The sequence below is a fragment of the Gavialis gangeticus genome, unplaced genomic scaffold (genome assembly GCF_001723915.1).
Source record: "Gavialis gangeticus isolate Ggan-Ray unplaced genomic scaffold, GavGan_comp1, whole genome shotgun sequence".
Classification (NCBI taxonomy): Eukaryota; Metazoa; Chordata; order Crocodylia; family Gavialidae; genus Gavialis; species Gavialis gangeticus.
The window spans coordinates 15,111,584-15,139,287 of record NW_017728993.1 but is presented as its reverse complement, the minus strand read 5'-3'; the positions used below and the strand labels follow the sequence as shown (position 1 = coordinate 15,139,287).

The 27,704-nt window shown below is 44.4% G+C and overlaps 4 protein-coding genes across 5 annotated transcripts in view; 2 read left to right on the top strand and 2 right to left on the bottom strand.

Moving 5' to 3' along the window:
• The window catches only part of YIPF1 (Yip1 domain family member 1), a 9,389-nt gene extending 2,624 nt beyond the window's left edge, over positions 1-6,765 (bottom strand). Inside the window, exons 1-8 of the mRNA XM_019501275.1 lie at positions 6,747-6,765; positions 5,823-5,928; positions 4,902-5,065; positions 3,999-4,079; positions 3,777-3,864; positions 3,516-3,632; positions 1,620-1,786; positions 726-908 (exon numbers count right to left, since the gene is read on the bottom strand). Coding sequence (XP_019356820.1) covers positions 726-908; positions 1,620-1,786; positions 3,516-3,632; positions 3,777-3,864; positions 3,999-4,079; positions 4,902-5,065; positions 5,823-5,853 — 831 coding nt within the window. The 5' untranslated portion in view covers positions 5,854-5,928; positions 6,747-6,765. The remainder of the gene's footprint in view (positions 1-725; positions 909-1,619; positions 1,787-3,515; positions 3,633-3,776; positions 3,865-3,998; positions 4,080-4,901; positions 5,066-5,822; positions 5,929-6,746) is intronic.
• A 3,721-nt stretch (positions 6,766-10,486) lies between these two features.
• On the top strand, positions 10,487-17,651 carry DIO1 (iodothyronine deiodinase 1). Of its 2 annotated transcripts, XM_019501271.1 has the most exons (4): positions 10,488-10,871; positions 13,463-13,606; positions 15,091-15,290; positions 16,129-17,651. In XM_019501271.1, exons 1-4 carry the CDS (start codon positions 10,541-10,543, stop codon positions 16,192-16,194), a joined length of 741 nt encoding a protein of 246 aa, XP_019356816.1. In that variant the 5' UTR covers positions 10,488-10,540; the 3' UTR covers positions 16,195-17,651. The 2 variants fall into 2 exon arrangements, with proteins under 2 accessions (XP_019356818.1, XP_019356816.1); XM_019501273.1 differs by lacking the exon at positions 13,463-13,606 and having other exon boundaries at positions 10,487-10,871.
• An 814-nt stretch (positions 17,652-18,465) lies between these two features.
• Positions 18,466-26,760, bottom strand: HSPB11 (heat shock protein family B (small) member 11). The gene is made up of 5 exons (XM_019501274.1): positions 25,748-26,760; positions 23,369-23,475; positions 22,126-22,194; positions 20,812-20,855; positions 18,466-18,669 (listed from the first exon to the last, which is right to left on the bottom strand). The coding sequence occupies exons 1-5, from the start codon at positions 25,843-25,845 to the stop codon at positions 18,562-18,564; spliced, it is 426 nt and encodes a 141-aa protein (XP_019356819.1). The 5' UTR covers positions 25,846-26,760; the 3' UTR covers positions 18,466-18,561.
• A 594-nt stretch (positions 26,761-27,354) lies between these two features.
• Positions 27,355-27,704, top strand: part of LRRC42 (leucine rich repeat containing 42) — an 8,985-nt gene continuing 8,635 nt past the window's right edge. The window contains exon 1 of the mRNA XM_019501270.1: positions 27,355-27,704. Coding sequence (XP_019356815.1) covers positions 27,374-27,704 — 331 coding nt within the window. The 5' untranslated portion in view covers positions 27,355-27,373.

Sequence of the window (27,704 nt, the reverse complement as noted above, 5' to 3'; positions counted from 1 at the left end):
TCCGCCCACCCCTGTAACCTGTCCAGATCTGATTACAGCTTGTCCCTCCTCTCTAGCGTACCCACCTCCCCACCCCCATACCGAACTAATTTACTCTGGGTTTCAACCTAGGATTTCAAAGACTCTAGAGATATTCTAAAAACCTGATTCTGGGACCTTCTCTCTCCCGTTTTGTACAAAGGCAGAGTACATTTATTTGTAGCATTTAGATAGCACTAAGTTCTCTTATTTTCACATTTGAGTTGGTTCACAAAAGGATAGCCAGGTTACATCTTTTATAAATAATAAATGAATATTTGATTAACCTTAAGAGATTCATTTATCTGACTAAGATAATTCTGCATATGATAAAAGGTTAAAGCTTTAATAAAAGGTTGCTATCATAAATACCAGGAATAATTAGGACTAATACATGAGGAATACATTTTTGCACATATTATTCAACGTACATTCTTGGTGTAGAAACAAATCAATTCTGCGGAAGTTTGTGTGCTATGTTTGAAATAACTGCAAGTCAGAGAACCTGACATTTTGTTGAAGTACCTCCTTAAAAACGTTTTTGTTTGCTTTACAGTTAAAGATATCTGCTCAAAAACAAACACTCTCCTAACCCCAAATTTAATGTGGTCTTGGGACTGTAGAGGGATATTTTAAATCAAAAGAGGTAAATTTTAAATCAAAGAAAAAGCAGGCATCTTAAATGCTAAGAGAGACCCCTGTCATACCAAACAGCCAACAGCCAGCAGTGCATGGAGAAGCACAATGGTCGCTATAGTAGCCAGCGCAATCCTGCGGTTATCATCTCGAACAGCAGGCCAAAATGTCATCACTAAGACAGACCCAGAGAGGCACAGCGCAAACATCACCAGAACCCATCGCACGGCTTTCTGTGGAATAATCCACAAAATCTGGAAAAAAAAAAAAAGGAGGTGGAAGGAGAGGAAAAATACCCGAAAAACAACTTATGAAATATTCTCTTATCACAACATATGTACATCCCATTACAGCTCCACATATTGCAGCCCTCCAAAGCTGATACCAAATGCTACTCCTGCTTCACTGTAAGAAGCACTGCCTCTGGCATCAATATATGCACATGTCTACACTAGATCAGAGAAAGGAACCTCCAGCAGCCACATTCATGCTGAGGCTCACTATGTGGAACAAGTGAAATTATAGTGCACATGAATAAATAAGGCTTAAAGCAAGAGCACTTAAAAAAAAAGTTCCACTTGCTGGGAAAGATTTTTACAACTCCCCAAGAAATGGTCTCAAATGAAGATGTGGAAAACAGTTCAGCCAGACAAACTTTTTCAGGTGCCAACGGTGCACCGCCTGTAGCAGCTACTAGAGGAAACCACCACATAGATAAACAGGAATAACACTCCATCCAGCAGGAAAATGCGACATTTCATATTAGGCAGCACATTACATAACCAAAAGGAGTTAGAATATCCATCGCTCTTTTGTCGTGTCCTTGCCAACTCGCGTTTTCATAGGGAAGGTAAAACACACTACCCACGGCAGCCCTGGAAGTTTTCCATTCACACGTTTAGTAATAAAACCTTTTATATGTTCCATAAATACACTTGATGAAACAATCATTAGGCCATACTTACTGCTGTTGGAATATAGATGAAGAGTGAATAACCATAGACACACACTATCTCCAGGAATGAGTAGGAGACTATGTTCATAACTTTGCTATTTCTCCACATAAGGAACCCCCAGAGAGCCAGAGGAACTAGCCACGCATAAGCATAGATGGTTGTTGCAGCTATGGACACTATTAAGAAGAAGAGCAGATAGATTTAACACCTTGCTTGGAATATGCATCATAATCTGACTCAAATTTTTAGCTTAAAAACTGAAACACTAAGATTAAAAACCTAGAGGCACAACTAAGGACCTCTAAGGAGCTATAGTCAGTCACTGACATTTGAATTGACATATTTTTTTAAACCCATCATCAGCACCAAGCATGACTACATCAGAGGGGAAAAAATCCTGTTTTCCATTTCTTTGCTTTGACTATGAATGCAGTACCCTCAATTTTAGTATTTTCCATTTGTTGGGGAAATGGCAAAAGTAAAAAGAAAAACCTATTAAAATAAGAAACCATAACTAAGAACCATAGAAATTGAGAGGGAAACTCAGAAATAGGTGTAATATCTAAAATTACTTTCAACTCATTTATTGAGAGTCAATTAATCTAGTCAAATCAACTGACTATATTTAAAATTGAAATTGTTCCTTTCAACTGGGGGCACATGGCTTATGAGGAGGAAAGGCTGAGGGAACTGGATTTATTTAGTGTGCAGAAGAGAAAACTGTGGGGGGTATTTGATAGCAGCCTTTAACTACCTGTAGAGGGGTTTGAAAGAGTATCAAGCTAAACTGTTCTCAGTGGCGGCAGAAGACAGAAGAAGGAGCAATGGGCGCAAGTTGCAGCAAGGGAAGTTTAATTTGGATATTAGGAAAAACTCTCTCACTAAGAGAGTGGTGAAGCACTGGAACAGGTTACTGAGAGAGGTGGTGGACTCTCCATCCTCGCAGGTTTTTAAGATCCAGCTAGACAAAGCCTTAGCTGGGATGATCTAGTTGGGGCTGGACCTGCTTTGCGCAGGGGGTTGGACGAGATGTGACCTCCTGAGGTCCCTTCCAGCCCTCACTTTCTATGAGTCTATGAATTGCCAAGCATTAAAAAAACAAACATACAAAGCACACAGTCCTTTATAAGTATTGTATTCTTTTTCATGATACAAATAGAACCAAAGGGCAGGCAATTGGTTCCTCTTCTGTCTTTAGTAGAACAATTTGTATTGTTGCTTCCTTTCACATTATATTCTTTTGCAAAGCTCTTGGTAAGTGGGCTGAGTGTATCATCTCATTGGCAGCTGTATGCTCTGCTAAAATTCTATGAGCTCCAAGGAGGGGGGTCACTTTAATTAGAGTGGCTCCAAGAGCCCATTCTAATTTAAGCACTGCCACGTCTTGTGTATCAGCATCCTTGTGCTTAAAAATGGTGGTGTAGGTACTTGAACTAAGGCTCATTCAACGAGCTTTAGTTCAAGTGCCCCCAGCATCATTTTTAAGCTCAGGGATGCTGATACACAAGACACAGGAGGCTGCTGGAGCACGGCAATTGATTAATTGAGTCTGCTCCGACACGCTGGAATTCCAGTGTGTCGGAGCACCTCTGCATTCACGTATAGGCGCCCTATGTGATTACTTCTTACATGAAAGCCACCTCCTGGGAGATATAGTCATCAGTGCCCCTCCAATCTTAAGATCTATTTGTTGCATCTCTTCGGAAGTAAAAATAAAATCATAAAGGTTAGGACCCTTTTCTTTATTACTTTATTAGTATGGCTTTATGCATTGCAAAAACTGTGACCCTTCTACATATGGCCTTATTAGCTAAAAAAGGAAAAGAAAAAGCACACCGATTTTATGATGCAAGAACACAAATAAATGTAGAAGAATATTCAGAAGATTGACAATGACTCACAAACCTTTTCTGAACTCAGGCACGTAATGGAACGTTGGCTTGCCCAGATGGATGAAGAAATTTGAAAGATTGCCACTGATAGCAATGGCAAAAACTAATGTGGCACATATCCAAAAGGGACCTTAAACAGAAGCAAAACAACTGAATCAGAGCAGATTCTTCTGCACTCTTGTTAAAATTTAAGAAAGGAAGAACAAATATCAACTTCTTAGTTGTTTCCAGTGTGCAAGGATTCAGAGTAAAGATTATTACCGCTGGAACATACCATAAAGATCTGGATTACTGCGGATATACAGTCTTACAAAGTTCTTCCCTGGTACTGGGAAAACAGAACCTTTTATTCTGTCTAGGACCTATGAAAAAACAGATTCAACAAGAAAAGATGAAACAACAGGCAACTACATACACTAATCCCCAGTATCAACTATTAGACCACTATTTCCCTTTTTGTGACATAAGATCATTAATATTACAGATCGTAACAAACCTGGTACGTGTCTACGTCAAAGAAAGTCTGGTAGTATTCAAATGTCCAGAAGGGGGCACTTTTCTTCTGTCCTGCAAGTAGCTGTAAGATAGGAGAGAATGCAATAGAAAATATAACAAGCATGCACTCTGCATGTTAGTAAGCCATTTTTAAAGTCCAGTAGATATCTTACTAGTAGTAACTAGAATTCTCTCTCTCGCTCCCTGAGGAAAACTAAATATTATGATGAGCTTTTACGCTAAGCAAAAGAATCGCTTCACAATTCATTCCCCAGCGTTTAAGAATTCTTAGCTGGAGACCTTTGCTTTGGGAGTGTTTATTCCAAAATCTGGAATTCTCTTTTCAACTGGATTAGGATCCCTAGCTTCATTTTTCTTAGGAGATTTAGAAATAATGAAACCTACAACAACCTTTAGTATTATCCAACTCTAGTGTCCCCAAATCTAATAAACGCACCACTAAATGTACTAGAATATACAAGTCTTACGTTACACCAGGGTGCTCAACCCCCAGAGCCATGTAAGTGGTCTGGAAATTTGGCAGAGGGGGAGCAATGGCAACGACCCCTGCTTCTGCTTCTGCCCCCCCACTCAAATTTCCAAGCTCTGCATGACTGTATCCAGCCCTGGCCAGGCCATTTCCATGTGGTTGGAGTGGGCCCTGGCTGTGCCAGCACCACACACCAGATCAGGCCCACAGCCTAAATTTGGCCTCACTCATCCAGCTCAAGGGCTGAAAACGTTGTGCACCACTCTGACTTTCTTCCAGTATGTAAATGTGTGTTCATTGAGAGATGAAACTAAAAAAAATACTTCCCTGCTCCTTAGCCCTTGTTGTATTTCATGTGGCGCACATGTCTGTATGCACGTGTCGATGGGTACATTAGAAGCATGTTATAGTTACCTCAGTTTTGTCCGAGTCATCAGTCCCCAATAACTCATCGTCTTCCTCTCTCCCGGTATCTTGCAGAAGACCATGCTGTGTTTTGGGGTTTTCACTAGGCTCATCAATGCTTATTGTGGTGGCATCTGGGCTGACCGCCAGCAAATTAGCTGCATCATCAAATTCTGCAAACAAACATGTTACAGCAAAGGTTATTTTCAAGTGTAGAAGTTGTTGGGTTTTTTAACCCATTATTCCAAAAGCCCAGTTCTATGATTGTTATGGATTCCAAGGATACGGGATTTCTTACCACTTTGATAATGCCCAGTGGGCCTGAATGGACTAACCGGAAAGTCCTTTCAGTTAATAAAATGCTGTGACTTCTTCCCAACTAGGACTTCTCTTGGGCTAGGTAAACATCAGAGTCCTAAAGCTCGTACATCCAGCCATCAGTGTCCCAGGCAGACCTTTAGCAAGGCTAAGCATACATATGAAAATCTGCCTATGCAGAGCCAACTGTCCAACTAGACAGTAAGGATCAATCAACCAGTAAAGATTAGCTTCTGACTGTATCCCATGTGTTGAGCACACAGTAACAATTAACCAATTAACAACATGACTTGCAGGAGCAGGCTTACGTTTATATTCCCAAGGATCCAAGACAGAAACAACAAACATTTCAAAGGCTTTAAAAAGGTATCACTGAGGTTAATTCAGCCTCCCTTTACTGGGCCATACCCCTGACATTTCCAAATGCAGAGAGAGGTAGTTAGCGATGTTAGCCTGAAGTCGGTCGGAAGGCAGGGTAAAGAGGCACCTTTACAGACTAAGTAAATAAGATATACATATACAACACGAGCTTTTGTGAACCCGAGTGCACTTGCATCCGATGCTGTGAAAAGACAGCACAGAGCAGAGCATAAATGTCTTCTGATAGTGTACCTTGAAACTTTAAGTCATCCACAGCCGCCATTCATTCACGAGGTTCTGCCACCAGCATCCAGAACTTAGAAATATCTGAAAGAGCAGATCAGCCAAAAGTAATCACCTGAAATGAAAAAATAAGCAACAGTTAATGCTAAAAGAAGGCAACTTGCATTAAGCGTGTCCCTCCTTCCTCGCTGGGTCCACCCACTAACTGGCATATGAAGGCTTGTCTGCTGGACCCCAAAAGAAAGCATAACCCTTGCAACAGTTTCACCCTCAAACACAGCGATATGAGCCTGGAGTTGGTGGCAATTAAAGATCCCATGCTGGAGAAAGTTGGCTAAACCTGAACAGAGACATAAACCTGGAGTGCAGAGCTGGTGGCAATTAAAGAGAAGGCAGAGTAGATTTGTACCCTGCGGACTAACTAAAGTAGGCATCTAGGTATAGACAGAGATGATCCCGATATAGACACAGATGGTGCAGATACAAATATTGATGATAAAGACATAGGTGATCTAGATATGGATGATATAGATGGCAGATACAGATGGTGCAGGCACAAATACAGATACAGGTGATATGCAGATGATGCAAATACATAGGTGATACACATACAGATGATGCAGATGCAGCTATAGGTGATAGGGATATAGATATAGGTGATACAGATACAAGCGATACAGATTTAGGTGATACAGATGCAGATATGGATATAGGTGACATGGATATAGATATAGGCGATACAGATATGGCTGTAGGTGATATAAATACGGACACAGGCACGGACGATACAGGTATAGATGATGCAGATATAGATACAGACAATGCAGATGCATATATGGGTGATATAGATACAGATGCAGATACAGGCGATACAGATCTGGGGATTGACATAGGTGATATCGATGCAGATGTGGATACAGGTGATACACATACAAATATAGATAGAGATGCAGATGCAGCTATAGGTGATCTAGATACAGATACGGATCTAGGTGCTACAGAGGTGGATCCAGGTGGTACAGAGGACACGGGAATGGAAGCAGGCAGTCTGGATGCGGGTGTAGGCGACACGGCTACCGGCGACGTACACACACGGGTGGGCTGGGAGCGCGCAGGCACAGGCCCGGGCGGGGCGGACACAGGTGCTCTCTACAGGCCCGGGTCACACGGACACGGACACGGCCCCGGGCGCGGGCGCGGGCGCAGACAGGACCCAGCTCCGGCACCACCCGGGCGGGCTGCAGCCCCGCCACCGCAGCACGGCGAGGGGCAGCGACAGCGGGTCTGCCCCTGTTAAAGCCACACACAGCACTGGGCAGCACCAGCCAATCAGGAGCGCAGCTGCTCTCCGTGTCTCCCCCCTCCCCTCCAGGCCCCCACAGAGGCCCGGAACGCCTTCAGATAGCGCCAGCCAATCAGACGCGTCGATATATTCTTGTCTCTTCCGCCTTGTCCCATGCTCTTAAAGGGGCAGGTGCCTGCGGAGAGCGGCCGCTGGGCCGGCCTGGCACTCCCTGCTTAAAGAGACAGGACGCCCCTGGGCTCCTGCAGGAGTAGGACGCGCTGCTTAGCTCGAGGCTGGGGGAGGGGCTGAGACTCAGCACTGGCCCTGGGGAGCTGGGCAGAGAGGTGCAGCACTCAGCCCTGATCGCTGGGAAGAAGAAGGGGAGTTAGGGACTCAGATGGGAACTCATCTTTTTGCTTTTGAACCGATGACTCTCAACCAGGAGCTGCAGCCCCCTAAGATCCTGTCTGGGGGGCCCCGGGGTGCTGTGCAGGGCGGGCACTGCTGGTGTGCAAACGCCGCTCACAGGACAAAGCCGAGGTTTCCAGGAGGAATCTCCGGTGTTCGAAACACGCTGCCCTGCTCTGCGCTGCCTGGGTTCTTCAAGACAGAAAAGAACCCACGCTTTACTATTTTTCCGTTGTCAAAAAAACTGAGCGAAAACAAAGAACTGGGAGCTTCGAGAGTAATGAAGGGGGCCTCGCATCTAAAAGAGGTGGAGAACCACTGCTTTCAACCCCCTCTTAAAAGACACCTTCTGCCTCGTTGCCCAAGGGAAGAAGCTGCAACGTTGGCCCCAAAACAAGTCTTTTAAGAGTGTTTTAGAGATGAAGGCTAGGGACAGACATTCAAAAAGTCCGAGCCTGGATTCAACCTTTGTAAGTTAGTCTAGCCTGCCTAGACAGAACCGATTTGCAAGTGAGCAGACATTCATTTTTGATTCTGGCTATGCAGGCACATGCTTGCAGTGGCTCAGGCCAAAAGTGGGGGGCACTAGAGCAGCCCTCCCTTCCCTTCCATGAGGAAAGCTGAGCTGGTGGGGGGAGGGGCTGGCCAGGCCCTCACAGGCCTGGGTATGACTAGGGAGTGGTTTAAACCCCCACCCTGGCACGCAGGGCTGCCAGGCTTTTCAGACAGGGGGGAGAGGGAGTGTAGCCAGCCCCCAGCCCCTAGCTGGCACGGAGCAGTGGGAGCGAGGACATGGCCAGACCTGCACCAGTGGTAGAGGAGGAGGAGGAGAGGGAGAGCCCTGCCTGCCACCATGGCTCCCTGACAACCCAGCCCAGCCTGCGGTGGGCAAGACTCTCCCTCTTCTTCTTCTCTGCTGCAGGGCACAGGGGGAAGGTGGGGGTAGGGGCTCTGTGCAGCACTGCCTCAGCGGCTCCCTAACAGCCCAGCCCAGCCCAGCCTAGGTACGGGGAGCCGGGAGCAATCTGGGTGCACAGCTCCCACAACCCCAGTCTGAGCTGCAGGACAGCTGGGAAGGGCCTGGCCCCCTGCATGCCCAACCTCAGCAGCACCCATGAGCCAACCCAGCTCAGTCCCAGCCCCAGCCCCAGGCAAGCTGGTCGGATGGCAGGGCAGGACCCTTCCCAGCTGACTGAGGCTTGGGCTGGGGCCGTGGAAGCTGTGCGGCCAGATTGGTCCTGGCTCCCCAAGCCCAGGCCAGACCAGGCTGTCGTGGAGCTGCAGCTGGCTGGGAAGAGCCCTGCCTCCACAGCCCCTCCACAGCCAGCCCTGCTCAGCCCTCACCAAAGCAGCTGGATGGTGGGACCGGCTCGGGATAGGCTGCAGGAGCAGGGCCCTTCCCAGCTGGCTGTGGCTCTGTGACAGCCCCGCCTGACACACGGGTGGCAGCTGGCTGGGCGGCAGTGCGGACGTGACGCTGCTGCAGCTGTGGGCAGGCGCTTTGGCAGCAGGACTCGCTGTGTGGGACGTGGTAATCGTGTCTGTGGCTGGCCGGGCCAGCTTGGAGGCATTGGCTGGCCCAGAGCCCAGCAACCACCCACCCCAGGGGCTTGTGTGTCGCCGCCACCGCTGAGTCCCCTGCTTGGTGTGGACAAGCACAGCTCTTGTGGCCCCAGCCTGAGCTGCAGCCAGCTGGGAAGGGCCCTGCCTGGGCCAGCTCCTTCGCACCCACCATCAGCAGCACTCGTGGGCCGGCCCAGCTCAGCCCCGCAGCCCCAGCCTCAGTGGGGGGTGAGACAGGCAGATGGCGGAATCATGCCAGCTGGCTGCTTCTAGCAACACCCCCACCCCTGCCACTGTAGCAGCGAAGGGGGGTTACCCTGCCGCAGCCAGGCAGACCCTGGCTCTGGTTGCCTGGCTGCGGACCCTGGCTGTGGTCCCCAGGGGTAATAAACCGCCTTCTTGGCGTTAATGGGGTACACCATGCTGGCATCTGGCCACATGCCTGCCCCTGCTGTGGCTAGAAAGCAGAGGGGTGGGGTTAGCCCTGCTCTCTAGAGACAGCCCAGTCCAGCCCAGGGCTGAAAAGTATGCTAGGATGCTGGAGGACTGTGGTTTAACTTGAACCAGGAAGGGGTGTGGGACAGAAGTTCCATAAACTGGTTTGACCCAAATCACTTAAGGCTGATACTACATTCAACCAGGTGTATTTTAAACCTGTTTTGGCCATTTTGAAACTGGTTTATGGGCACTGAACTTATGTTCTGTTACAGTTTTAAACTAGTGTCTGATCAACTAGTTCCAGATTATTAAACCAGATTATGTGTAATGTCTGTCCTTAGCCTAAAAGTCTATCAGGACTTTTTTTTTCATCTCTGAAGCTTGGTGGTCAGGAAACATCAGTAAGGGTGGGTGAGGGCAGAAGAAATGTTTTTTTGGCAGGCTGAGTCCAAAAAAATGCCAAAGCCCCATATCTCATGGTATCTGCTGAGCACACAGAGCCTTGACTGATTAATTAATACTTGTACAGTGCTTTGAAAAAGGTAAAATGCTGCACAAAACCCCAGTCCTGAAAAACATAGTCTCATATCTGAAGCAGAAGTCAGTTTAAGTGGGCTTTTCCTATGATCAAAGATTAGCACACTCATATTTGCAAGATTGGGCCCCAAATTGCTATGAGCCTTATTGTTCCAGAGAAGCATCCAGGTTGTAGCCAGTTCTCTCATGTGTAATGCACACAGCTCACCAAGAATAAGCCTTACTTGTGGATTAATGCAATTATTATCCTTGCTTCATTCAGATTTTGGCTGGTAGGCAGGCGACCCAAAGTAGTGATCAATGTTCTGTTCTTACTAATACCACTCTTTGCATTGCTGTCAGGGGGCACAGTAGAGACATAAAGATTAACCAAATTCTGCCCTATTATGTAAATGACTTTCTGATCCCTCTCCCCTTAGCCTCATGTCCCCTCCTCCTTTACCTTTGCTCAGATTCCCTTACTGTATTTTGAAGCAGTCAGAATAGCCCTGCAAAGATGTTCCGAATGAGGGTATTTCTACAAAAAGTCTGGATCCTTTTGTACATGTGCCTGTGCACTGCTATTGGTAAAATACTGATGATATTGTTCCCAGAAGCTGTGAAAAGACACATCCTAAAACTGGGGCAGAAGAGCAGCATAGCCAGGAATTCAAAGTTCAGCTATGAGAACTGGGGTCCGACTTTCTTTAGCTTCAGATATTTGCTCTTTGTGTTGAAAGTGAAGTGGAAAAGGCTGGAGGATGAAGCATTTGAGGGACATGCGGCTCCCAACACCCCGGTAGCGGACTTGGAAGGTAAAGCTCATCACATCTTGGATTTCATGCAAGGTGAGTGCATTCAGACGCGCAAGTTGCCTCCCATGGTAAAGAAGGGAAAGGTAAAGAAGGTAAATGAAATAGAGGGTATAGTCAAACTGCCTGAGATAAGCTAAGGAGCTGGGAATTGGGGTGATCTGAGGATTCAGTTACAAATAATGTACATGCCAATTTAGATTATCTATCTGTAGTGATTTGTTTGATAGAACAGATTGGTTACATTCATGCCGTGTACACAGAGTGACAGCTTTACAAAGCAATCTGTGTGTCTGTCTTTTATACTACACTATTATTCTTCTGTAAAGCATCTAGCTGTTAAACTTGTGACCTTCTGCCATGGCTTTCTGTATGGGGAGATACCTCTCATCATGGTGAAAGCAGCAGAAAATGTAACCAGAACCTCCCCAGATACCTGTCCACTATTTAGCAGCTACATTCATTCCCTTCCTCGCCAGCCTGTCTCTCACCCACTGACTCCTCAATTTACATCTTCACTGACTGCCTTTCTTGCATGCATCCCAGCCTCTGGCTTCTTTACTATTCACTCCATCCAGGAAGAGCACACACCAACTGCAGATGCTTCCTCAGCCCCACAAAGGGTATTTATACCCAAAAGCTTGTAAAGAAAATTTTTTCCAACTATTTGAGTTGGTCTAATAAAAGATATCAGATTTACCCAATAAACCTTGTCTGCCTATGTCCTTAGACCAACACGGCTACAACTATATACCTCTGTAACCAGGACCAGGGATTTTACAACTTCTGTATATCGTTGTGCAAAGTGAGCAATGTTCTGACACCAAGATTATTAACCAAACTAAAATCCAGAATGTTCTTATAGGTCCCAGCTCCCAAATGGCCAGAAGTTTTATTCCGAGGTAAAAAATGGTTTGTACTTTGATCTCTATAGAACAAATTATTAATCATTAAACTGTACTCTCCAGTCTCCATAACGTTATTCAGAACTTCAACAAAAAAAAAGTCAAGGAAAATTTCCAAATAGATATAGCGTGGTTTGCATACCAGATCAGTATGCATGATATTTATAGGAAGCTGCATCCAAAGTTAGATGTTTAGTGTAATGGAATTATTATTTTCAGCACTACAAGTAGGAATATCTTGAACAAATTGAGGAGCATTGGCTAAAAGACGTGTTTAAGTCCTTGAAAGCCCTCCAGTTGAGGCCCTGCAAACATTTCTGTGGAGGCTTATAGCAAAGTATCTGCATGCTTATGCAAACAGGATGTTAAACCTGAAGCAATGTTTATTTGTGTGGGTTGCACAGCACATGTTTAATGAATAATACTAATGAATAACCACAGTTCTGTTTGAGCGTTCCCGAACCATACTGAAATCATGAACACCTAGAAGGTATTACCAAACGGCATACCTGTAGTATGGGTCCTACATCTGAATATAGACCTCTAAATACGAAGATCAGATTTTCAGAAATTCTGAGGTCTGCATCTTCCATTTAAGAAAAGGATCTTGGAGTCATTATTGATGCCAAAATGAACATGGGCCAGCAGTGTGGGGATGCAGTCAGGAAGGCCAACCGCACCTTGTCATGCATCCACAGATGCATCTCGAGCAGGTCCAAGGAAGTGATCCTCCCCCTCTATGCAGCACTGGTCAGGTCACAGCTGGAGTACTGCGTCCAGTTCTGGGCGTCGCACTTCAGGAGAGATGTGGACAGCATGGAGAGGGTTCAGAGGAGGCCACTTGCATGGTCAAGGGGCAGCAGGGCAGACCCTACGAGAGGCTCTGGGACCTGAACCTGTTCAGCCTCCACAAGAGAAGGCTGAGGGGGGATCTAGTGGCCTGTTACAAACTAGTCAGAGGGGACCAGTCAGGCACTGGGGGAGTCCCTGTTCCCCCGAGCACTGCCAGGAGTGACTAGGAATAACGGTCAAAAGCTGGCAGAGGGCAGATTCAGACTAGACATCAGGAGGCACTACTTCACGGTCAGGGCGGCTAGGATCTGGAACCAACTTCCAAGAGAAGTGGTGCTGGCTCCTACCCTGGGGGTCTTTAAGAGGAGGCTGGATGAACACCTTGCTGGGGTCGTTTGACCCCAGTACTCTTTCCTGCCCATGGCAGGGGGTCGGACTTGATGATCTGCTCAGGTCCCTTCCAACCCGACCAACTATGAAATCAGCTAGAGTTGTGGGTACTCAAAATGTATGACAATCAACAAGATCCCTAAAAATAGGTTTGGAAATCTCATGTCAGGTATTGAACTTAAAAAATGTGGGCCTTTGTGCTTTTTTCACTTTGAAAAATATTCTGTATGAAGAACATGCAGGATAGTATGGGGCAGGGGGGTCAGTTCTTCATACTAATGTGTTGTACAGTAGCAGCTAGAAATTTAGCAGACTGCAGACCAGTAGAGCTAGATACTGAACATACAATCTTGAAACAATGACCTGGCCCCAGATGTTTACAATGCAAGATTCAGATCCTACAATGAACTTGGTGTGGGCACACACCTATGCCGTAATGACTTCAGTGCAACTTTGCATGGGTATGGGGTCCCTTTTTTGGCAAGCTTATTGGAGTACTGGGTTTTAAATGCCTAACAATATCCTTAATGTGTGTTTTAGGCAACAGACCTTTAGTCCTGAATTTTGGAAGCTGCACCTGACCTTCATTTCTGTTGAAATTTGACGAGTTCAACAAGCTTGTCGAAGATTTCAACCCCATAGCAGATTTCCTTTTAATCTACATTGAAGAAGCTCATGCAACAGGTACAGTACAGATAGCAACTTAAAACAATACAAAAAACATACAACTTAAAAGTTACCCCTTTTCCAAGTACTACAACTGAACTGATGTTACATGGGCTAATGAATCCCTCTGTGGTTATAGCTGATACTTATAAAATTAGAATTTCAAGTCAAATCAGCTGCCATCTTTCACTGTAAACCTACTAGCGGTATATAAAGAAGATGTGAGTACAAAACTATAATGTTTTTCAGTATAACACTGTAACTTATAAGGGATGGCTTCCAGTGAATCCAAGAGCAATGCCCCATGGTCACCCTAAGGATGTATATCAAACAGGAGCAGCAGAGCAATCATAAAAATGAACTTAGTACATTTTCATCCGATAACCTGGCAGCATTTTGCAAAGATGAGTATTACCATCATCCCTACATTCCAGATGAGGAAAAAGGTGTTTATAAATTAGGGCCTGTGTTTTTAGAAGTCTCTGCTAATCATTCTGCTTAATATAGCATCCCGATTGTCCTGATTTTAAAACGTTCTCAGGTTCAAGGACCCATTGATTGAAACAAAAACTGTTATCAGATTGTAGGCATCTCAAATCAAGTGTACAAAAACTGAAGGACCCAAAATTGTATGGATGCTGGTGGAAAAAATAGGGCTAAATAACACTTTACGTAGAGAGTTACTGGCATAGCTGGTTTGTCTCTTATTGTAAGCTTCCTTGAGCCTTTGTTAGGGTGTAAATGTAATAAATACAGAAATACGTAAGTAAATAAAATAAAGATTCCAAACTTTTGTGCCTTTACCTTCTGGAACAGAATGGCCAACCTCTGTCACAGGTGCCACAAGTGGCATGGGCACCCTCTATATGGCATGTGGCAGATTAGGGAGGGGACTGCCAGCACAGTGGCAGATAGTGCAGGAAGCAGAAAAAAGAGCAATAGATTGGTCTGAGGAAGGGGATCAGAGTGGCACCAGGGAAGGTTGTGGGGCTAATTTGTGGCACACCTGCCAAAAAGGTTGGTCCCCACCCTCTGGAACATGGACTTAAGTTTGGTGGAGGGTAGCCTTAGTGGCAGGGGACTTTTGCCATGCTCAGGAACATTTGCCCCGATTTGACCGAGTCACAAGGCTTTATATAGAGTCATGGTGACACAGGAGCAGGACAGACTTAGATTTTAGCGGTTAAAATTCCACAAAGATCCTATGTGCACCGGGCATAATCCAGCCCAGGGACAGCTGGACTCTCTGCAACTCCAGCTCTGGGCTGCTCTGGGCCATGCTACAGCTGAGTATTTTAACTGTATCATAATGCAAGCACGTGAGGGCACTGAATCAATGCTGCGTGGGCAATTTAATGATGGCATTTCCTCACTTGTAAATATGTGGCTTTGTAATCTAATACTATTCTTTTAATGGAATACGTTTTGCTTATAATGCTAGTTCTATTTTACACACACATAACAGATGAAAAATCCCCATTTATTTGCCATTTTTGTTTTAGATGGATGGGCTTTCAAAAATAATATTGTTATTAAAAATCACCAAAACCTTGAAGATCGAAAAATGGCTGCACAGTTTCTTCTGAAAAAGAACCCCTTATGCCCAGTTGTTGTGGATACTATGGAAAACCTTAGCAGCTCAAAGTATGCTGCTCTGCCAGAAAGACTTTACCTGCTTCGAGAAGGAAAGGTTGTTTATAAGGTAGTGAACTTTGAGCATGTTATACTGAAATTTTAATTTCTAAAATGCCCAGTGGCATATTTTATGATCAGAGGAATAAGTTTCCATTGTGTCCCACTTCTTCTTTAAGCACCTATTCACAGAAAATGATTAGCAACACACAGAATTGGCATGATAGTGTGTTTTGGTTCTGCCTAGAGATTTACTCTAGATGTTTTTAAAACCTGTTGAGCACAGGATTGGGAGCAAGCAAAACCCTCCTTTCCAATTCCATCTCTATTCTTACCTACGCATCTCTGAATTATATAGTATCTAAAATGCAAGTCTGCCCTGTCTTCTGCCTGACTTTTCCAATTAACATGACTACTTCTCTCTGTGCTTATCTTGTTGGCTGGCCCTAATCTCTGTGTATCAGTTTACCCAGCAGTAAAAGGAGCACTCTGAGGATGTCATTAACCCTTCTATTGTATTTCAAGATATTTAGTGTCTATTATTATCATCTGGTAACTGGAGACTATTCCTGTTCAAGTTCTATTTAATTTAAATTATCTTTAAAGGGGTTAAGGATATACATTCTATCTTTCTAGTCTCAGTATACAACTTTGAAGGGATAAGCTTAAAACTTCATTTACTATCTAAGAGACAGTCTCTTAAGTTTGTATCCAAGATTCTAGGTCCCATTTTCTGCTGTGGTGTTTCTGCTCGGTACAGCAGAAAGGGTGACCATCAGGCAGCCACTTATGACTCTCTAATTACCTACTCAGCTCTGACTATGAAGTTGCCAACTCTGAACTCAGTAGGGTATCATCATCCTGGCAATAGATCTGAGGGATACTGTATGTTTCTATTTACTTTACAGGGTGGAGCAGGACCTTGGAATTGTCACCCACAGGAAATACGGGCAATCCTGGAAAAACTCAAATAGGGAACCAAAACAGAAGTCACAAGAGTGAAGTGGTTCACTGAACAGCTTGTTATTGGTTAATTTAAAAAAAAAAATGTATGTGGAGTGGTTTACTTAAAACAGTACAGAAATTAGAAATTAAGATGAAAGCATTAACCTACCTAGAAACACAAGAAAATGAGAACTTGGTTAATCAGATAGTGAATTGCACCTTAATCAAAAAATCAAATGGCTAACTAGGATGTACAGAAATAAAATCCTAATCTCACCAAAATCAATGGAATGGCTTCCACTGGACCAAACCCTAAAGCCATGTCTACACTGCTTCAGGATAGCAACCTGGGAATGCCATACGGACGGACACCACATGCAGTGGGTATACCAGGGGTAGGCAACCTGGACCACAAGTGGTCCAGGCAGCGTCTGTCTGTGACAGAGCAGATTGGGAACAGGACACGAAGCACAGAAAGGGCAGGAAGCAGAAACCAGAGAAGTATATCAGGTAGGGAGCAGAAAATAGAGCAGCAGATTAGACGGGGAGCAGAGTAGGGAGCAGTGCAACAGATTAGGCACAGGAAGGAGATCAAAGTGGCACTTGGGGAGGGCGGAAGTGCTAATTTGTGGCATGCCTGCCAAAAAGGCTGGCCCCCACTGCTGTATACTGCTTTCATTTTCAAAGGAGGCACATTGCGAAATGAAGAAAGAACATGGAATTTTCATCAAGCAGTCTATAGTGTTAAGTGATAAGGACATTTGTACAATGGTGCTCAGTCTATAAACTGTTATTTATTGGAGTGTGCAACTTAAAACACATGTCATTACTGCAATCTATATTACTCTTTCAGAATATTGTCTATAATGTGATGTACATGGTATATGCAGTGATGAATATTAGGAACCCTTATGGCTACATTGCTCTGTACACTTTTTAAGAACTTTAATGAAGGAATAACTACAGGACATTATCGATTTCAATAGGATTTACACACAACTACAACTGTACAAAGTATATTGAAAATGTAAGGGGCAAATACTAATGTATTCTGGTACCAACATATTAAGATAATTATTCATCATCACAGGGACAGCAATGACCCAATGTGTTATAACTAGAAGGTAACATACTCTGTGAAACTGGAAACAATAAAAGAAGTGATAGATGAAAGTTGTACAAAATAACTGGCAGGAAGAGGTAGTACTGCATTAACATGGAAAACACTTGCATACATACTGATCTTCATTTAAACAATATTTTTATTTATATGCAGTTTTTTCTTAACGTTCATTTACCTATTTAATATTTACCTTAAAATTTACCAAAAGATTCATGAATTAAACATTTTGTATTAATGTATGTCAGCCTTGGTTCTATTAATATTTGTTTATGATAGTCATGGCATAAAGCACAGGCAGTTATGACTTGATCTGAGAAAATATTTAGAGAGCCAATGCATTGAACAGAATGATTAAAATATAACCATTTATATGGCTTCAGCTTCCTTTTTCCCCCTTTTATTTCAATGCATCAGTAAGAAGTTACATTCGACCTCATTTCTTACATAAGATTTTTGAGCTGAGCAGGTGTGTATAAACTACAGAATTTTAGAAGGACTTCTGTTAGCGTGGGTGTCTGGTGCCTCGAGTCAGACGGGGCATATTCTCTTCCCCCCACCCAGCCAGTGACCCCACGGAGGTGGGTTGTCCCCCGGTGACCAATCTCACTCACCATGAAAGCAGCCATGCCACTTCCAGAAGTCCCATGGCCACTTCCAGAAGTGGTGTGGCCGCTTTTGCTGGCGGCCCCACTCCCTGGCCCGGCCTCGCAGGGGTGGGCACTGGTGCTCCCACCTGCTCCCCTGCCGGCCAGTTAAACAGGGAGCGCAGCCTGGCAAGGGGTGCACCAGTGGTCTCAGGGGGTGCACGTGCACCCCTGTGCACCCCCTACACATCGCCACTGTCTGTTAGGTTTGGGAGAAGGCCTCAAGTCTAAATATTTTACACACATTTCCTCTGTTGAACTCACAGTGGGAGGGAAACATTTAACAGAAAATGAAACATGCAATTGCATTTTAAAATATACAATCTGGTTTAAATAACATTTTAATTTCACCATACAGGCTTCCATAAATAGAGCCTCATTATGCTTGTGCATTACTGGTTAAGTAAAAAGTAGTTCTTCAGTGTTTGCAGTCTGTATTGCAAAACTAGATATACATTACCAGAGTTGACAGCAGTATTACACTGCACATTAAACTGCTAGGAAAAAAAACCAATCCATATTCTCAGCATCCATTTTAGTGTAATGATTTAATAATATTCTTTATGTTACAAGTAGGAATACACAGGTTATTACACAACATGTTTTCAGGTAATGATTTAAACTGGGGTTTACATGTCTTCTGCCATGCCATCTACCATCACCCTATGCACTGACACAAAGTGATCAAAACCTGATTTGATGACGAATCGCAAGTAGGTAGCTTGGCAATCAGGAAACTAAGGGAAAGGAAAAAAAAGTATTTAGCAGTATCAGCATCATTAGCAGAAGCATGTAAACTAGTAGTGCCTAACCTTTTTGGCCCGCAGACTAGATATGTGGTGTGTGGTTTGTCCACAGGCTAGATCTGGTCTGTGGCCCTGTGTGGCGAGGCTGGAAACAAGTTGGGAGGCTGCCCAAGGCCCAGACAGAACCCAGTGCACTGTCAAGCCACTCTCTATTCAAGTCTTCAGACACCAGTGACTTAAGGACCTTGACTTCTGGGCTCAGCCCTCTAGGCTGCCACCAATTTGGCTTGTATATGGTCCTGGCAGGGCCTGTACTTCTAATGTCCCCAGTATCCCTGCCCCTTAAGGGGATTCAGAGCTCATTGTGCCCCAAGGCACCCTACCATGTGGCCTCTTCTCCCTTTTTGTATGCCTGGTCCTCCAATCTAACTACAGTAAAAGCTGCCTTAACCAGCACCTTACAAGCCGGCATGCTCTATTAATCAGCATGCCAGCTTGTAAGGTAAAAGTCAAACCAGAAGCGCCCACCGTGGCACTTCCATTTTGGCCGAGCCCCTGTGGCCTGGGGCAAAGCAGCCTGAGCTGTCGAGCCCCCATGGCCCGAGGCATAGCAGTCTGCATGGGGCCTGCTTCCCTGTCCCTTGAGGGAGGGGCAGTGATGCCCCAGACATGGCGGGAAAAGTGGTGGCCCAAACAGACAAAGACACCTGTTCGGGCCTCTCAGTTAACCGGCATGTTTTGTTATCCAGCACCCCCATTCCCCATGGGTGCCGGATAATAAAGCTTTTGCTGTATAACATAAAAGCAGGTTATTGCCTTAACCAAAACTTCCCTGCTCTGGGTAAGCAAACTTCATGAAAGAAAAAGGGAAGCTGTCACTTTAATAAAACCATTCCCACTCTGGGTAACAAACCTAAAGGGTAATAAATGTAGCTATTGCTTTAAATAAAGCCCTTCCCTCACTCTGGGTAAATGCCAGAGCCATCCTCCCCGAATTCTCACCACTCTGCTTATGGTGTCCAGGCTCCTGCAAGGCTTCTTGAGCAGCTGCTCTCTCCCCCAAGCACTCAGCTTCTGGCAAGGGCAGCCCTACCTCCAAGGTGTTCCCCTTATCTATCCACAGGGTGCTCCGTATCTGAGACAGGTGAGTCCCCAGCTCACACAAGTGTTTGTTCTTAGGGCTAATGATCCATTAAGTCTTCTCTGGTCCTGCTTAGGTCTGCACCCTTATTTCAGCAGCCTGTTTGCTTATGCAACAGTCTAATCAACAGTATTTTCCCCCTAACAGAAGCCTCTGGCTCCCTGTCACTGCCTGATTCAGCATGTGGTACTGGCCCCACTGGGGCCTGATGCAGCCATACTGAAACAGCCTGGCCAGGATGGATGCAACTGTATGGGGCCAAAGCCAAATGCAACCCCTCAGGAACAGCCCGGCCAAGGCCCAATGCGACTGGCTGGGAATGGCTTGGCCAGGACCCAAGCCTGCACAATTTCTGACTCTGGCCAAGCTGTTTCTGTGTAGCTGGATTGGACTCCAACTTGATCCAGCCATACAAGAACAGGGCTCAATCCCTTTGTGCAGAGTCAGCCTGGCCAAGGCAATCCCCATGCGTGGGGCTTGGAAATTTGGTGGTGAAGGAGCAGTGGCAGTGTTAATTGCCACCGCTCCCACAGAATCAAATTTCTGGACAGGTGGGGAGACCCACAGGCCAGATCACATGGCTTTGCGAGCTGGATATGGCCTGCAAGCTAGGGATTGATAACCCCCGATGTAAACAATTAAAATTAGCAGAAGGGTCTAGAAATGTAGATGCGTTAGTTTTCTAGACTGCGTGTATTATAGAAATAATAGCTATCTGGATTTTTATACTGTGGTATACAAACGCCTGCCAGGCGTGATGGCAGAGTGACTAAGACATCTTATTACAGGTCTAGAGGATGAGTCTGAGTGCTAATTAGAACTTGTGCCAAAGTCTACCCCAGATGACCCAGCTGGTCCTTCAGACTGGGGAGTCAAAAGCAGTCTCCTATATCCAAGACCCTAAAAATTTAATTTTGATTTAGTCTGCTTCAATATATCTTTGTCAAACTAGTCATCCTAATGCACATGGCATTAATGTTGTAGGTACTCACTGAAAATTCTTCCGTTTGAAGCTCCCCTTCTGAATAATGAAAATCTAAAAAATAAATTTTACAGAAAACAAGTAAGCAAGCATATATGCAGGTCTGTCACAAGTTTCGATTGGATTTGAGAGTTTGTAGGAGCTGAAGATTTGCAAGGCTTACTCTGGGTTTAAAAACTATTCTGAACAAGAGTTCAAATTTAATAACAAAAACTAAGATTAATTAACAAAAATTAATTTAACGTTTTTAAAATGTCCTTAGGGAGATACAGAAACAACTCCCTTAGCATAATGTACTATGTTCCATTATAACGTTTAGATACGCTTTTGATTCTGAGTATGACAAAACTGTAGTGTGACATAACCATAAAGAATGTGCTGATTTTCCATTATGCCAAGTTTTTCACTTAATATCAAATGGAACCAACATAAAACCTACAAACAATTACGCATGAAGTATCTATTCAAAAGAGCAGGTCCACTGAAATCAATGAGATTGCTCCCAGGAGAAATTACTTACATAAGTAACTGTGAGATTAGGTGCACGGTATACCAGGTTATACCATTTTGAAACAAAAGGTGGATTCCTATTTGTTCAAACAGCAAAGACTCTACAAGTCATCTAAACTTACATCAAATAAATACAAATTGTGAGAAACTAAAAATAAAACAAACCAGCCTCTGCCCCATCCCCAAATGCCTGAGTACAAAAAAGCATCAACCTTAATATTATCCTATTGCTGGTTCTTATTCTCACAGAAAAGCTTTGACTAGAAAAGTGCTAACTATTCATTACTAAGACATGGTATAGCAATAGGAAGACATAATTCCAAAATGTTTTCACATACAATTTTTACTATGAATTTACAGGACTTTACTTAATTAAAATTTATTGATTAAGTGTATCAGTAGAAATATACAAGGAGAATCCTTTCCAATACATCATATTTTCTCACATTTTTTCCAAAAAACACATGTTGGAAATTGGAGTGCAATTATATGAAAGAGGTACAATAAGAGCAGTTTCCACCATTTAGCAGGCAAAAGCCAAAGTAAGTCTACACTGATCTACAGGTAGCAGAAACTGCTTCTGCTCAGTTACTTAATACAAGGAAATATGTGGTTTTCTTAATTCTGCCTTTCAAAAATAAGGTGCATATCTTATTTTGGGGTACACTGTATGCAAGAAAATACAACATCACATACATTATGTGAACTTGATTCTGCTAAAGATGTAGAGAGAGAGCTTTAAGTGGATCATCAAATGCATAAAGATCAACACAATTCCTAGACAATCAGAGCTACTGCATATTTGGTTACTCACCTTTTTCAACACACTTCTCAAAATCTACTGGATCCTTAGATAAGCTTTTTTCAATCCTTATAGTCTGCACTGAAATATGTTTTAAAAAATTCAGTATAGGCTTAGCATAGAAGCTGACTTTGTATCATATTACTATTTTACAAACACCATCACTTTAAATCTTCAAAGACTTTTACAAACATTAATCAATTAATCATACTATATCCAATATGGTAGGTAGGTAATGATCTACTCATTACCCTCAGGAAAACTGAAATTAAAATATAAATGATTGGTCTAAGATAAGCTAAAACTAGAGTTCCTACTGCCTTGTCTGAAGCCCAATTTTTCTAATTACAGAAATTTGAAAAAATGTAAACAAAGGATACAGAACATCGTTCCCTTAAACTAAAAATTAAAATCAATAAAGAAAATTATACATAAATTATTTATAGAACTTTTGCAAGCAAATAATATATTATTAATAGTTACCATTAATAAGCTAAACAGATTGGTACATTAAGATTACATTAGCTAGGATAAAATAACAAAGGCTAAGTATCTTCAGGCCTTGGGGCATAAATAATTAGCAGCTCAAGTTTTCCTACTCCATGTATTCCATATATATACATCTGTATAGATAAAGGACTTTGTCTGTCTGTCTGTCTGTAACGCTCTTGGTGGACGTGGCTCCCAGTGGGGCATGGCTGCAGCCAGTGCTGCGTCAAGAATGCCCATCGAGAATGAGGGGCGGGGTGTGGCTCCAGCAGAGTGGGCCAGGCAGAGCAGCCAGGCAGATGTGGGGGAGGCAGATGCAGAGTGGCGGGAGAGGGGGGTGGTGTAGGGCTGGACACGGAGCAGCAAGGGGGGAGGGTGCACAGTGAGACACGGAATTGGGGGGAGGGGAGGATGCATGGCGTGGCAGAGCTGGGTAGTGGGTGGCAGAGGCTGCCACTGCATACAAGCTTCCTCTGCCCCCGCTCCTGGGAGGCGGCAGCTACAGAGAGTGGTGGATGCGGGTGCTCTGTCCCCGCCTGCCCCTCCGCCCCACCCTGTCATTCTGGATGGGCAATTTGCTATCCATAACATAATGCACAATGGTCACTGGTATTGAGAGGTTTCATTTTTTTCTGACATGTCCAAAGAACATGCAAAATTTTAGAGTTAAATGACTATAGGTTGGCTCATTTCTCAGCTTGTGAAGTAGGTACAGAATATGACACTATTGTGAACATTAAAATATTAATGTGCACTGTATTTTTACCTAAGTAACATAGGATCGTGAGTTTGCTGAATCTTACACATTTATGGAAACTGATAATGAATTCCTGTGGAAACATTCCTGTTGTCGTCCAAAACGTTTCTGAATTTCTGTTGTTAAAAAAAAATACAAGTTTTATTTAAAATATTAAGATATATTTACAAAATACTGGTATCTGCAAAGTAATTTATATTTTTTGTTTTAAAAAGTCACAGCTACAGATCTAATATAACATCCATGATCACTACATTTTCTCTTTCTCCTATGAATATCTTTTGGTTCCTATACTACTCCCAAGTGTGTTCATCACGCTTGGTCTAATAAAAGATAACACATTTACCCAAAGAACCTTGCCTGCCTTTATCACAGAACATTTGCAAATACCTGAATCTGATTTCTCATTGGCCACTCTATTCTAAAGTTGGAGTTTCAAGGGCCATCATATAGAGACCCTGTTTAGATTAATTTTGTCAGTATTCTTTCTGCAGAAAGAATCATAAAGTAGTAGGGTAGGAAGGGACCTCTGGAGGTACAACTCCCTGCTCAAGACAGGATTTTTCCTAAACCATCCCAGTCAAATGCCTGTCATATTTGCATATTTCTTTCTTCAGACTTTTTTCCATTGCATTCCATGAAAATCACAAATATGTCTACTGCTGTGAGGTAATGCATGCCATATATCACAGTTGATTTGCCTACTATCTAAATAGTCAGCTGTAGGTTATAACTATCATGAATGTTGCACCAGCCAGGCCTTGCAAATGCAGGTGCCTAGAACTTCTTCTAACTATGCAACATTAGGCCTGATTTTGCTAAGATTTGCACATACGTTTAATTTCATGCACTGTCTATAACCTTCTGTTAAAGTCTTAAATATGTACCATACACAAGGAAAGAAATCCCACAGAGAGATCAACAGGAAATAGAGAATTAAGCTACAAACTCTACTTCCAGTTAGGTTTATCATTTACTGGTACTTTAAACAAAAGGGAAGTGGCAACTAAGAGCCATATAGGGCCATATAGTGTTTTCAGAATGCATGCATGGATTAACTTCAGTTAATGAACTGCACCCTACAACCTCAGACACTATTTCAGTTGGTAGGGTCGGAAGGGACCTAAGCAGATCATCAAGTCCGACCCGCTGCCATGAGCAGGAAAGAATGCTGGGGTCAAACAACCCCGGCAAAGTGATTATCTTAGGAGCCAGCACCACTTCCCCTGGAAGTTGATTCCAGATCCTAGCTGCCCAGTTTTAAGTACTTTGAAAAACCCCTTTTCAGGAATGATTGCATTCTGGGAGTCAACTGGGGTCACATACAGTGAAAGAGGCTATAATCGGTAGGACGGACATCTATCTAATTCGTTGCAGAAGTTTGACAATTTTATTAGTGAATGAAGCAAGGGACTGCAGAAAAAGAAAAGCCGGATGATGAATGGTTAAGGCAGTTGAATGCTGCACAGTCTCCTGTGTGATGCTGGGTACATCACTACAACTAAACTTTTTAAAAATTGTTAGTATTTGTGTGTTTCTTATTTTCTGGGTGCCCTACTTGAGCATCCTCATACTGAGCATGCACATCTCAAATTGAAATCAGTGGTAGCTATGCTTCAAATACACCAAGTGCTATCAAATGCTAAGTATTTTGAAAAATCAGACCCTTGGGGTTTCAACCTGGGCATCCACAATCAGAAGAAACTTTTGAACTTAATCATTCTGTGCATCTGTTCCCCACCTGTAAAATGGGGGTAATAACCTGACCTCCCTGTGGTGTTCTGAAAACAAAGTATTACTTGTGAAGCACTCGGATACTATAGTAACTAACATCACAGAAAAGCTTAGGAAAATAATAACTCTGCCTTCATAGCATGTTTTAAATTGTGTACAGTAAATAAAACATAGAGTCCCACCCTCAGCAATGGAAGTGCACACTAGCATCTCATTAAGCACGGTCTATTCCACATGCTGATTAAGCCATGGACACATAATTAAGCCCTACCGTCATCTCTATGCACAAAGGAGTCAAAGTAAGGCTACCCAGAGAACCTTAATTCTGGAATTTTAAAGCTTTTGAATGCTTGGCTTTATCTTAATATTATTTTATTGTAATGTGTATGTGTACATGTATAATATATACAGGTGTATAGGTTGTAGCCATGTTGGTTTATTTAAACCTGAAAGCTGGCTTGCTAAGAATTTTTCCAACTACTTGAGTTGGTCTAACAAAAGGTATCAGATTTACCCAAAGAGCCTTGTCTGTAGCCTTGTCTGTATACTATATATTGTGATATAAAATCCAGTGACAGAATAAGGCATGTCTGTGACACAAAAGCAGTTGATGCAACCACTTTCACCTACGCTGAGCTAAACAGCAACACTTACCCATCAATGATGTTTTCAGGGGGATATTTTTCATCGCTTGATGTGGCTAAGATAACTTCAGCTCCTTCAGAACTCAGACACGGGTCTGTTAATTTCATCCTGTCTCATTGATCTGCATGAGATTTAGAAAGAAATCAAAGGCTGTTGGACTATCGCTGAATGGGAGGGTCACAGAGTTGCCTAGCAGCAAGTTCAGTCCCTAACAGGAATGCAGAGCGGGGCGTGGATCACACTCTTAAGAGAGACACTTGGCCTCTGTTTTCAACAGCTCGGACTCGACAGCTGGTATTTCTTGAGTTACAATCAAAACGGTCCCCACACGCTGCTCTGCTGCTGGCAAATGGTTCCTCTTCTGAAACAAGCACAGCTGCTCGTTGTTCATAGCGTGTTCTTTGTAAGCGTGTTCAGAAAGTCTTTTGATGTGCTTCAAGCACATACTCTTTTTAATCTATAGGTACATTTTTTTTTAAATATGTCCCTGTCTCAGGCCAAATCCAATAGCCATAATTAAGCTGGCATCCTCCGTTAAATCCCAGGCCTAAAAGCCTGAGAGTTCAGATTATGCTTGACCTACAAATATTGAAGAAAATATTTTTGAAGCCCGAGTATTTACTGCAGTGCAACCAAATCAGCCACAGCCCTATTGAACAAGGCTCGGGCGTTATATTACTGCAAGGTTTTCTAAAAAGCCTCTTGTGTAAACATCTCAGCTGCCTTCCAAATTCATTGTCGGACTTTGTTATTTACTATTTTGACTGCCATTTCCCCCTTACTACATTGTCAGCGTCCCCGTTTCTCTCCCCTGTTGGCAATAACAGGCCCTAATCCTGCAAGGCAGCGTGGCTGCACAACAGCGGGAAAGATCTTTGCCAACATCATATTATCACAGGAGCTGCAGTGCAATAAAAGTAGTTAAAAAACAAAAGTGTATGTGGTTTGGGGCTGAACACCAGCTTGCAAAGTACTCTGTGAAACTGGAAATGGTGGAAGAAATAGGAGTTGAGAGTTGTACAGATGACTGGCAGGAGACCTATAGCACTGCAGGGACGTGGAAAACCCTTGCAGACAAGTGATCGCTAGTGACAAGCCATCCCCAGAAGTATTTCTATTTCCATGCCATTTTCCGAACATCCATTTACACGGACTACAAAAGGTTCAAGACCGAAACACCGGGCCTTCAACCGAGTCAGCCTCAGTCCTCTCCGCATGCGACCGCCGGGCCACGGACAGCAGGTGACCGTGACTGGGTCCCAGGAAAGCGCCGTCCTTGCCGGCAGCCCCTCGCTTCGAGGGTGGCCTGTCCTAAACGGAAAACCGCCGCGGCACCACCTCGGTGGCCACCCGAGCACCCTCCCCGACTCCTGGGAAAACTTTTATCATGGGGCCCCCTTTTCCTCAGAGACAGTCATCATGATTTTCACCACTTTCGGGCCCCGTGTGTGTTGGGTCGCGGGGCCTGTCCTGCCTGGGCCTGGCGTGGTTGGGGTGGGGGTGCGAGCCGGGGCGCGAGGGAGACTGGCGGCTCCCACACAGGAGCGCTGCCTCGAGGCCGGGGGCGCTGCTGAGGGAGGCGGAGCCGGGGGGAGGAGGCCTCCTGGCCGCCATCCTCCTCCTCCTCCTCCCGCCATGTCGGCGGGGCCGCCCAAGGGCTTCTCGGTGGAGCTGCGGCTGAGCGGGGAGGACGAGGGCGCGCGGCGGCGGCAGCGCTCGGGGCCCTTCGTCTTCACCTACACGGCCGAGGGCAGCCTGCGCTACTCAGCCAAGCCGCTCTTCGGCCTGGCGCTGGCCTACGTGGCGGCGCGCGTGGAGTGGCTCGACTCGCTCGTCGGCTTCCCCGAGCCCGTGGCCGAGCAGCTGTTCGCGGCCGCCGAGGCCCGGCGCAAGTTTGCGGAGCCCGGCGCCGGCCTGCGCGCCCTGCGCACCTTCACCCGCGCCTATGGCGCCCGCGTCCTGCGCG